General features: G+C 37.4%; 1 protein-coding gene across 1 annotated transcript; it reads left to right on the top strand.

Moving 5' to 3' along the window:
* Nucleotides 1-4,618: 4,618 nt before the first annotated feature.
* On the top strand, nt 4,619-12,501 carry LOC136343440 (acidic mammalian chitinase-like). Its single transcript, XM_066290169.1, has 15 exons — nt 4,619-4,732; nt 5,898-6,071; nt 6,135-6,370; nt 6,418-6,545; nt 7,851-7,977; nt 8,034-8,222; nt 8,275-8,517; nt 8,572-8,908; nt 10,793-10,831; nt 10,886-11,065; nt 11,162-11,397; nt 11,455-11,582; nt 11,631-11,757; nt 11,921-12,106; nt 12,162-12,501. Exons 1-15 carry the CDS (start codon nt 4,669-4,671, stop codon nt 12,435-12,437), a joined length of 2,670 nt encoding a protein of 889 aa, XP_066146266.1. The 5' UTR covers nt 4,619-4,668; the 3' UTR covers nt 12,438-12,501.
* The last annotated feature ends 158 nt before the right edge of the window (nt 12,502-12,659 follow it).

Below are 12,659 nucleotides of genomic sequence, written 5' to 3'. Positions count from 1 at the left end.
AACCACGTCCTAACGATCTCCCGATAATTGATGCGGAAAAATAGTCCGAGATAAAGAGATTGCCAAGGGCCCAAAAATAGTTCACAAACACGATTCATCACGGATGTCACTGGCGTTTTGTTGAGGTCGTGCATATTGCTTTACAGGGATTAATCGCAGTTTGATGTAGTGGATTAAGGTACACTGGAAGGGCATCCAGAAGGGGGGCTCCCGGCATCCGAGGCGACCGCCGACGAGTGCTTAGAATCGCAGTAATTTCGCTCAAAGGTTCTTTTTAACGGATGAAACGTAAAGTCGGATAAGCCCCGATTGTGGATTAACTTTCGTTTGCGGAATACGCTCAAACAGTGCCTAACGAATAGCCAATATTTGGCTTCCCTTTTAGTCTTAATTGCACCACGTGGAAGAAACTTACCATAAAGTAAATAGACCTTTACAGTGAGATCATCAGTTCGTCATTAAGCTATGCGTGCCACTCTGAGTGTTCTGCGCTCCGCGTTATCTCATTCATACTTAGGTACTTGACTCCTAGGGCTCACTTGGATTTGCTATAGTAGCGTTCAGTTAGTGTAAATACAGGGCATTTTAATTTAAACTTTGATTGTACTTTCTCGAGTTAATCTATGGAGTGCTACCCCAGTTACCAAAGTCTGATAAACCACTCTCGGGTGACTAACATGCAACAATCCGTTATTGATTGTACTTTGCCGACTTGTTCGTACCTTGCCGACGATAAATGGGGCAACCAAAGGAGGTGTTAAACGAACGCGGAAGATTCGAAAAACAATAGAAAAATCGATCTCCAGCTGCCTTTTATGGCCAGGAGGGGCTTGATGGTAGCCGCAGATTGACCATATATTGTGCACACATACGTATACGGTAATTCACGTGACGGTTCCATTAGAAACTTTTGGACTTGTAGCTATTTTTGATTTTTCATGTTTCGGTGTCGAACTAATATACCGGATGATTCAAGAAGATGGCTCGCCTCCATAACTTTTTTGTTTTCAAACTAAGAAAGTTGAAATTCGGAGGGAAGCTATATGAGAATGGAGCCGATTGGTCGACATTAATGACGTTTATCCAGCACTTCCGGTTTAACCGGAAGTTCTCCATAGACGCCGTTAATGTCAATCAATCGGCTCATATAGTTTCCCTCCAAATTTCAATTTTTTAATTTTAAAAACAAAAAAGTTGTAAAAGCGAGCCATCCCCTTGAATCATCTGGTAGATACACTGTATTTTTTTTTAATGTTTTGAGGGTCATGCTACTTCCGGTTGTATTGCAAGTCAACGTCAACTTTCTTATTTCAAAGGGAACAACTGGTATACTTTTGCATTTTTGGAATCAAGGAATTAGCCTGATCGAACCGGAAATTTAGAAAATTCAAATCGAATTTTAAATTGAAATAAATTTCCTTTCAGCCGTATTCTTGTCAAAGCCAACAGTGATATTTCTTGTTATTATTGTTCAAAATTAAAAATTCGTAAAATACAGGAAAATCGTTGCTTTTAGGTATAGGGATACTTAACAGAAATCGATTCAGGATAAAATTCAGAATCTAGACATAGAAATATGTACGGGGTGTTAAAATAAGCGGCTTTTTTGCTTTGAAAGTTCCTTAAATTTGACATTATTTTTTGGAGACCCTGTATAATATTTACAAAAACTTCTCCCGTTAACCTAATCTACCACGTCTGGTTAACATGTCAACAAATTTTCATGAAGCCCGCTTTAGTAACAGCTGAGAATTTTCACTTTGGAGAAATGACGTTTTAGAGAGATTATTCTTTTAAATCGAAATATCTTCGAAAAGGTTAGATTTAGGGGTAGCGATATCTAATAAAAATTTAATCAGGTTAATTTGTACATTCCAAAAATGCAAAAATATACTATTTATTCCATTTGAAACAAGGAAGTTGACCTTATCTCCCGGTATAACCGGAAGTAGTATGAGCTTCAAATATTTTTAGAGAACAGAGTGTATTTATTAGTTTAACTCCAAAATGTGAAAAGTGAAAAATAGCTACAAGTCCAAAAGTTTCTAACGAAACCGTTACGTGAATCACCCCGTACAGTGTGGAACAATTAAATGGAATACATTCGATATCCGCGTATTTCGACACATGTGGAAAAGATACCGAAACACGTCAATTTTAAATTCTGAAATTACATCCTGCAACGTGAAAAATTCATCCCTAAATTCAATCCCCTTTGGATGGCAGTTGCAACCACCAAACTTCGAAATCGGTCCTGTGGGTTTCTTCAGGTAAATGGTCTTTTCATTCTCCATTTAAAGTTGATTTGATATGAATTTTGTCGCTGATAATAATAGGAAAGAAATAAATTTATATATTGGAAAAAACTCTCTATAGCACGTTAGAAACTCTAAAACTATACCAACTCAGGAGCTCCATGGAGACGATATTGATAGAAAAACGCGTTAACAAATGAGGCAAGGATTAGGTCATGTTATCCAAGAAGGAAATGTAATATTTTCCAACGGGTCTACATTGACAATTCATGGCTATATTAATTATGAAAATTATCATTTTTGGTCTGAAGATAATGATCCACGGATAAGAGACCGACATGCGCAAAACCCTACAAAGGTTAAAGTTTGGACAGGGATAGTTGGAGGCCACATCACAGGTCCCTTTTTCATTCATGGAAATTTGAATATAGATATTTATTTATCACTAATCCAAGATAATATCGTACCATCGTTGACAAACTTATATCCTAATCAAGCGGACCCACAAGTTCCAGCTGAAGTGAAACGGTTCCAGCAGAACGGAGCACCAGCCCATTACCATATTAATGGCCGCGAGTACCACGACTTAAATTTTCCAACTTGATGGATAGAGCGCCGAGGCTCGCTACAATGGCCGGCACGATTGTCCGATTTGACTCCATCAGACTTTTTGTGGGAATATGTGAAAATTTTGGTGTACATCTGATGTAAGAAGAAGAATAATGATTGCGATTAATATGGGTTACAGTTCTGCTGTCGATTAACGTTAGAAGACATTTTGATTTACGATTAGAATGTTGCCAAGAAGCTCGTGGCTTAAATTTTTTACACCCCGTAGCACATTGAGATTGATTTGATTTGTTATTTTATTACATTATCAATAACGAACTGGTATTAGTTATTAAGTTTTTAGTTTGGCGTAGAGAATTTCGTCGATGATACGATTTTTTTCTTATTGTTCTTTGCAATAAACTTTAAAACCAAAGCAACTTTGAATGGAGAATGAAAAGACCCTTCAAATGATGTATCACAAACTCATACTTCGAATGTAAAAATTTGGAGGTTGCCGCTGCCACCCAAAGGAGGTTCAATTTGGTGTTGAATTTTTTACGTTGCAGGATGTAATTTCCGAACCTTAAATTGACGTGTACCGGTGTTTCTTCACATACGTCGAAATATGCAGATATTGAAGGTATTCCGTGTGGCTATTTCACACTGTATATTAGTTATACGTTATTTTCGAATTTTCCACCTCCGGACAAATATTATCTTCGATTTACGATACTTTAGAATATGTTTGGAGGCTTAAAATGTGAGCAATGGTGGAAGTAAATGGGTTTTTGTGGAGAGTAATTGTGCTTTTAATTCAATGTTGATTATCAAGGAGATGGAGAAGAAACTGGTAGAGTATAGAGTGGAAAGTTTAAGTTTCCGGCTATTATTTGAAACAAACTATAAACCTCAAGGGCGTAGATGCTAGGTTTTACAGCAATTTTATTCGAATTTTACCAAAACCATCGTAAAAACCTTCAAAACATGCAAATTCGACCCTAATGAAGGAGAGAGGAGAAACATGTAAAACCCACATTAGGGCGTTTGAAGTTCCCTCACTGAAATAACTCAAATTAGGGAATATAGAGACGTAGATGTTGGGAATGTCAAGCTATTTCGATGAAATTATTCAGAGTTGCACCAAAATCGTCGCGAGAACCTTCAAAATATGCAAATCCAACGGTGATGAAGAAGGCGAAGAAAAAAAACGTACAAATCCCATATTGGAGCCTTCAAAGTGCTATCTATGAAATGAAACAAGCTGTAAACTACACAGACGTGTGGGGAAAGAGGCAAATTTTAATGAGAACATTCGAAGTTTCACGAAAAAATCGCGTAAACTTTCAAAATTTGGCGATCGGGAATGAAAAGAAAACGTTTGACATTTTTACGTTTCGAAATAATGCAAATTTTCGATCAACGCAGAATTCAAAATTGCTGCACGTGTCAACATGAAATTTCGATCTAAAAATGACTAATTTAAATTTGCTCATTTACATAACCCAAATTGAATTTCGCGCTAATCACCGCCATTAACAAAAAACAAATTCCATTATTCAAAACATAGTAAAATCCCTCCGAGAATTCCTCTATTTTAATTACTAGAAAAATATGTCCTCCCAGTTATCTACATATACGGAAAATCCCACTAAATCCAAAGACTAAATGAAAGATTTGAAAGAATAACATAACGGAGCGTTTAAGGTCCCATAAAAAGGCTTAAGTAGGATTAGGCCTCAGACCCAGAATGGAGATTAGACTACTCATTACAGGCCCAAAAAGATAATATAAATAGCAACAATTCTGAGGGAAACACGATTTGTGTTTTATCGATAGTAGTTCATGTTCAAAAAGTGGAAAAATGTCAAGTACATATACTTTGGCCCTAATGATATTGTTAGGCATCTCTCAGACCGTTCAAAGCAGTAAGTACAAACAGTTATTTTTGTATAAATTGATCCTTTGGGGCACGACAATTGTATAGAGGGTGTGATTCAAATACGCGGCCAAACTTCAACGGGCGATTCTGTGAGTGATTCTAAGACGAAAAGTTTATACAGGGTGGTCATTTAGTGCGGTCTCCGCAGATTACGGCCGAACAATTTAATATTTTGAATTTCTTTTTTTTTGCGTTATCTAGAACTCGATTATGGGTACATTCTAAAATTGTTTTCGTTTTATACAGGGTGTTCTAAATAAGTGAAAAATATCAAAGTTATGTTTTTTCAAATAGGACACCCCATATATTAATATCGTTTTGGATTTCTTGAGAAAAATAAATGTAAGTTTCATTAAGGTTTACTTGTCCTAAATCTTAAGGACTTAAGTATAAGCGTAAGTTTGGTAATGTTTCGATGCCAAGTTAGAAATTTTAAAATAAAAAACAATAAAATATTATTTTTTGTTATTATTGTTATTTATCTTATTATTCACTTGCTTAAGTATAGTTTCAATGAAGCATTTTTTAATTTGATTTTTCTTCAATTTTTGTCGTTGCTCCTGTGCACGCCACCAGCAAAAGAAGACGAGGATTCTTAGCTTAAAAGGTTCCTTCGTGCTATATTAAAAACTGTTATCACATCTCAATATCATCTTGGTTCGCATCTTGAGATTTACGAGTTGTTATTTAATACATTACTTATTAAAAAAAAAGTGTGACACCCTGTATCTGTAAAACGAGGCATTACCAGACCTATGTTTACGTAAATTTTTCGTCTTGGAACAATCCAGAGAATCCCCCTTTGAAGTTTGGCCACGCACTTAAATAACACCCTATATAAAAATACATTTATATTGAGAGAAACTTCGAGCATTGTTGACGCAAAAATCGATTTTCCGCGGAAAAAACCGATGTAATGGATGGGTCAAATTCGGCCCTAATAGGCCGCAAAGGCGCGAGTTTACACTACACAATCATCATCATCATCATTTGTATTATTTCCTTGTCAGTCAACGTGCTATTTTTGCAAAAAACACAGAGACACAGATAACACTGTTTACGATCGTTTTTACATTATACTAAATTTCATAATGTTCGAGAGGCTTTTGAGTCAACAGCAAATCTGTTTAAACCGTTTCAAATACTTATAGCAAGTGTGATTTGTTACCATGGCACTTGGTCCCACTACCGTTCCGGTAAAGGAAAATTCTCAATTTCGGACGTCCCAACCCGCTTATGCACCCACTACATCTACGCCTTTGTAGGCTTGGATTCGTTCACTTCCCAGGTAACCACGCTGGATAAATGGTTGGATTTCAACTTAGGTATATTTCTCCCACAATAGTACCAACATTTCAATTTAAGTAATAGCGCTCAATTAAACCCAGGCTCACTGGCCAGTGCTGTAAACCTCAAAAACCAAAATCCAGATTTAAAAATATTGGTTGCCGTTGGGGGATGGAACGAGGGCTCTGCCAAGTACTCATCAATGGCCGCAGATGCTCAGAAAAGGGCTACTTTCGTGGCTTCCGCCCTGAAGTTCGTACAGGTAAACGGATTTGATGGGTTAGATCTCGACTGGGAATATCCAGGGAGGAGGGACAGCAGAAACGCTGCCGATAAGGTACTGTGACGGGCGAGGTTTCAAAGGAAGCTAACAGTTTTTTTAAGGATAACTTTGCGGCCTTGGTGAAAGAGCTTCATCAGGCTTTCAATCCTCGGGGGCTGCTACTGACAGCAGCTGTGTCAGCCACTCCTAGCTCAGTGGATATTTCCTATGATGTTCCAGCAGTGTCTAAGTGGGTATAAATAAAGCAATCCATTTCAAAATAGAGAAATGAGTTGCGAGAATCTGACGATAATTTCACTATTTTACCGTTTCGAATTATAAATTCATTAACCTGGATTATTTATTAATACAGGAGAATTTTCTTAAGTTTTTTGAAGTTTTTAGAGTGCCAATAAGTAATAAATTTTAAATGGCTGTTTAAGGATACGTGACTTGCTCAAATGGAGATTTTTGAGTCTTAAACTGAGACTTGAATATATATATTACGAATATATGAGTATGATTCATAACGTGCGTGTTTACAGTCAACCCTACAGCTCTCGAAAGGGGCCGCGATGACCGTGTATTTGCGTTTCCAAAAAGGCCACGAGGAAACATATATTGATATTATTTCCATTACAATAACAAAGTAATAAAACTAACTTTATAGCTCAATTGGCATGCTATAAACTGGAACTAATGCAAGCTCTCGAACAATGCCGCACACAACTTTGTGGCTTAGTGCAACACTATACTTACAGACTTTTCGGATGCTAAAATGGGCACTTCAGAACTACAGATAAATTCTCTAGTCATTAATTAGCATTTACTATTTAATTTCATGAAACATTTAACGTAAACCTACAAATTTATTCAAAACTAGAGAGAAAAGAACTGAATAAAAAGACAGGTCTTCACAACATATATTGCGCCATCTCATCTTTTGTTCTGCAACTACCACTTGTTGCTTTTAGTTCTCTATATGGAATGTTTTTGCGGTTACATAACAAGACATCAATCAATGTCTTCAACTCAAGTGTTACAATTTTCTATTCATTTTATACAAGATATAACGTTTGTGGAACTTAACCGTGGGAATCTTGTCAACCGTAAAATACACAAGATCGGTCAAATTGGGGCAAAGTTTTGCAATCTAGATTCCAAAATATTCCGTTTTTCAAATTTCAAAAGTATTCTGCTTGTTCAAATTTCTAAAATATGCCCGTTGTTGAATTTTGGAAAACGGCATATTTTTTGAACCCCAAATTTTACGAAATTACGTCATTTTAACCGACCTCGTATCTTTTATGGCTAGCAAGAGCCCCATGGTTGAGCTCCATAATTAAAAAACCCGCGTAAAATGAAAAAATATTATAAGAGTAAGTTAAAGGCATTTCTGGAGTTCTCGTTCCATAACTGCAGAAACGATCACGTTCGCGTATAGTACTTAAGGCAAAAACTGGTAGCTGCAGAAGCATTCTTATTCTCGTGCACATTAACCAATATAACTAATAATGATTTTCATGATTATTCAAATTACGTATTTCTAAATAAGGTATCTCGACTTCATCAATGTCATGTCATATGACTTCCACGGGAATTGGAACTCCGCCGCCTACCACAACGCGCCCTTATACAGCACCATTAAACTGGCTGGCACCATATACGCGGACTATAGCGTCGTTAGTACCCCCCCCCCCCTTTTTTAATTTCTAATATAATTTCATTAATCTCTCAGAATGCCTCGATTCAAGGGTGGCTCGCACGCGGTGCACCCCCCTCAAAACTAGCCCTGGGGATACCGTTTTATGGCCGTACCATGACTTTAGCCTCATCAAGAGCTACGGCCCCGGGATCCCCCCTTTCAGCGGTGGCGGTGGCTGCGGGGCCTTATACTGGAACTCCTGGGATTTGGGGATATAATGAAGTCAGATTTTGTTTGCAATACTTGTTTCGTTGTGTATTAAATGTTTTAATAGATAGTGGAAAAATTCAATGAGGGGAGTTGGACTCTGCAATGGGATGAGGAACAGCAAGTTCCATACGCCTATTCTGATTCTACTTGGTTGAGCTTTGAGAACGAACAATCCATAGCCTTGAAAGTGGAATATGCGAAGAATAATGGTTTGGGAGCGGTGATGTTGTGGTCAATAGAAACTGGGGACTTTCGAGGACTCAGTGGTACTCAGTACCCTCTGCTGAAGACCATTAATGATATCCTGGTACGTGTTTTGAGAATATTGACAATGACTAAATTTTACTGTTATCTCATGAAGGGATCTACTTCAATAATTGAGGAAATCATCCCTAAGTCAAGCTCACCTACATCAACTACTACTACTAGCGCGGTTCCAGTCGTAAAATCACCAGAAGCGTCTCCTGCAAAGGAAGATGATGCTTCAATTTCAGAAATCAGCGCTAATCCCTCGAGGATCCCCAACGCAAATTCCTGCACGGGATCAGGATTTTATGGCAGTTCCATAGACTGTAACGTGTTTTATTACTGCCGGAGGGTCAATGGGGCCTACGAGGGCAGCACCTTCACTTGCGCCAAGGGACTGTATTACGACACCAAGCTGAATATTTGCAATTATCACACTATTATTACAGACTGTTAAATTGAAGATTTAGAGCAGGACTTCTTATTTGTAAATCAATGAGAAGTTGATAATAATTAATAGTAAGTGGGTAGCAAGTGATCTTTTAAAGTGCCGCGTTCCGAGTGAGATTCTGTGATAAAATAAGCTATTAAATGCTCTTCGATACTTATTAATTAGTACTAAGGTCAATACGATACGTACTTACCTATAACAACTTCTAGAGCTACTATCTAGAGCTCATTTTCGACAAAATCGGTTTAGAAGTGGAGCTGGATATCAGGCATTTTTTGAGCATTTAAATGTCGCCTTGGTAGGGATTGATACTGTGGTATACCTGTGAATTTTTTATTTCACTTTAGAAGGGATTATTTACGTAATTTTATCTAAAAATTACTTTGAAAAATTGAATATATTCAGATGTAGAACACAGAAAATTGGTAACTGTCAGTTGGCGCCATTTTACGTTGTTTAAATTTAAAAAATGTTTTTAGCGGAACACGATGCTGCAAGGGTTCAAATGGATGTTTACTATAATTAAAATTAATCAGTTATTCGTAATTTTTTCATATACTCACATTGTTCCTCAACGTTCTTGAAACCCCAAAATAATAAAATACAAAATTTAAGAATAAACGTGTAATCCCGGAATATGCTAGCGCCATCTTACCTTTTACTCGGTAGTAATTAGTTGATACAATGATAATTCATGTCTGAACATTTTTGAATCTACACAACAAGAATAAAAAAATATCTTCAACATTTAAAGAAACAAAACTCATGAGAAACTAGCGATTTTCAAAATGTTCAAAAATTAAAATACCACATAAATGGATTGTAATAAATTTTGAGGAAAGAACGAAGAATTGTATGTGCATTGACGCATTATAATTGAATAATAATGGATATTGAGATAATTTCGAGTGGTGTTTTTGTGTGTGTATCACGTCCATTTAACATGACGAAGATCAATTCTTAAAATTTTCTAGAAAAATTCACAGAAAAATAAAGGAAACAATGGAATTGTTTGAATAATTGTGGGCACTTAAGATAAAAAGTTTTCATCGAAATTGAGATATTTTAAGAATTGACCATCGCCTCCAAACATTTCGTTCTAGAATGAGACCTTTTCAAGGCAAAACTGATGTTCTAACAGTCACAAAATTTCTTTCGAAGTATAACCTTTATGATCCAATGAAGTGAAAATCGATTGTTGCAAACATCTCTAGAAGCATCCCGGGGAAACATAAGGAGGGAATGTGATAATCACGAAGTTCACACTCATATTGGAACATCTTTAAAACCTACTCGTACTTAACGGGAAAAAATATGAAAATAATACACTCACACTTGATAAGTGTTTTCAAGACGCAGTCAACCTTGGACCTCACACCGACATAATCTACGGGTTAAAAGTATTTAAAAGTACTCTCGACCTCTTTGTCTAAGTGCATGTGCGTATTTAAAAATATTAAACGTTATTTTTATCGGCATTCCATTTGAAGTAGTTTTTCAAGGCTCGGCTAAGATGAATCAATTCCAGGGCTATGTAAATTAAAGATAACACTTAATTCAGGTAATTCAATGAATTCTAGGCGATGAACTAACTAAGAATACGATAAGAGAACAATGACACGATTGTGATGAAAATGTTTGTGTATTCGGAAACTTTTACCCAAATCGACAATACGCACACATCACTACTAAATACTCAACAGTGATAAGCTAGATACATATCGCAACAAGAATTTTTTGTTTGCTCATCCCTAGATAAGATAAAGCACTCGACTATTCAAGAAAAACCCTATAAATTGGCAACCACTGAATATCGAGTTTTCATTGATCTCCAACTGACATTTAATCATGAAGTTGAGTGCATCTATCCTCTTTTTGTGCGCAGCCTTTTTGGGTGCCCAAGCGGCCAGCGTTGCCAGTAATGGTTAGTTGGCCCTTTCACCCATGAGTGCTGCCTATAAGTGACTTTCCTTTGCAGACAAAGTGATCTTTTGCTACTTTGAAAGCTGGACTGTCTATAGGCCTGGAAATGGCAAATTTGATGTGGAAAACATCGATCCTGAATTATGCACACACATCACTTTTACTTTCTTGGGTCTAAAAGAAGATGGAACTTTGAACATTTTGGACGCCTGGGAGTCTAACGAGGATGGACTTAGTAAGTATCGATCGATGAGAACATCTCTAAATTTGTGATTCACTCACACTTTGATAAGTTGTAATTGGAGCGTTAACAATTGGATTTTCAATTTAGACGGTTTCAACCGTTTCGTCGGCCTTAAGACCCAGAACCCCAACCTCAAGACCCTGATCTCCCTGGGAGGATGGAACGAAGGTTCCTTAAAATACTCCACCGTGGTGGCGGACCCTGTGAAGAGACAAACCTTGGTGAACTCCGTGGTGGAATTCCTAGACGAACACGGATTTGACGGTTTCGACTTTGACTGGGAATACCCCTCTAGAAGGGACAGTACTAATCCCGCCGACAAGGTATGTAACTCTAAGAGTGAGTGACGACTCGTTAAAGTGCAACGAGACGCGTTTCAGGAAAACTTCGCGCTTATGTTAGAAGAACTTCACAACGCTCTGAATCCTAAAGGATACCTCTTGTCTGCCGCAGTTAACAGTGCTAAGGTTAACATTGATGTTTCCTACGATGTCCCTGCTCTTTCTAAGTAAGTTTTAATTTTAAAGTAGCGTTGATGCCAACGTTAAGAACATAGATACTTGGACCATATCAACGTGATGGCTTACGACTTCCACGGAAATTTCGAGACCTTCGTCGGTCATCACACTCCCCTCTACTCCGCAGAAATCGACGCCCAACACAACAACTCCGAATGGAACATCGTAAGTTTCTAAAGCTACAATGCAAAAAAAACACTAAAATCTTGAGTAGAGAGTTTTGAGATCCTACATATACTACATTATCGAAAATGACTGAATTGAAATTTGTTTTTGGACGTATTTGCTAAAATTTTCCGAACATCTACAAACGTTTTGTGGGTTACAGGCAACTGGTATCGAATACTGGCTTTCCTCCGGAGCAGACCCGTCCAAAATCAACCTTGGTCTAGCTACCTACGCCAGAACCTTCACTCTCGCTGACCCCTCAAATACCGACCTTTACGCACCCATCAACTCCGGTGGTACTGCCGGTCCCTACACCAGAATGGATGGAATTTTGGGATATAATGAGGTATGTTCTATGCGATATATCTTAAACTTTTTCTTAGTTTTGATAATTAATGTAGATTTGTGAACTCCACCCTGACGCACAAGACATCTGGGATGATGAACAGAAAGTGCCTCATTTGGTGATCGACAACCAATGGATCGGTTACGACAACAAGAAGTCTTTGGGTATCAAAATCGATTACGCCCTAGAGAAGCAGTTGGGAGGTTTCATGGTCTGGAGCTTTGACACTGATGATTTTACCGGTCTTTGCGGAGACGGCACCTACCCCTTGACCAGGACCATTCACACCAAACTGGCCGAACACGGCTACAAGTTGAAAACTAACCATTAAGACGGCTAATTCCTTTAAATATGAAATAGTTTGATCAATAAATGTTCCTATTTTGCTATGAAAATTTTATATTTCACAAAATACCTCACCCCAAATCAAATAAAAAAGTTGTTTGTTTAACGAGTGCAAACAACATCCGAGTTCAAGTCGACAATGTAAAAATGAAGACAACATATTTGAAATTCCGTTATTACGTTAATAATGTCTGCATTTAAACATTAC

Source organism: Euwallacea fornicatus, chromosome 1 (genome assembly GCF_040115645.1).
Source record: "Euwallacea fornicatus isolate EFF26 chromosome 1, ASM4011564v1, whole genome shotgun sequence".
In the NCBI taxonomy this organism is placed as follows: Eukaryota; Metazoa; Arthropoda; class Insecta; order Coleoptera; family Curculionidae; genus Euwallacea; species Euwallacea fornicatus.
This window is presented reverse-complemented; position numbering and strand designations above follow the sequence as displayed.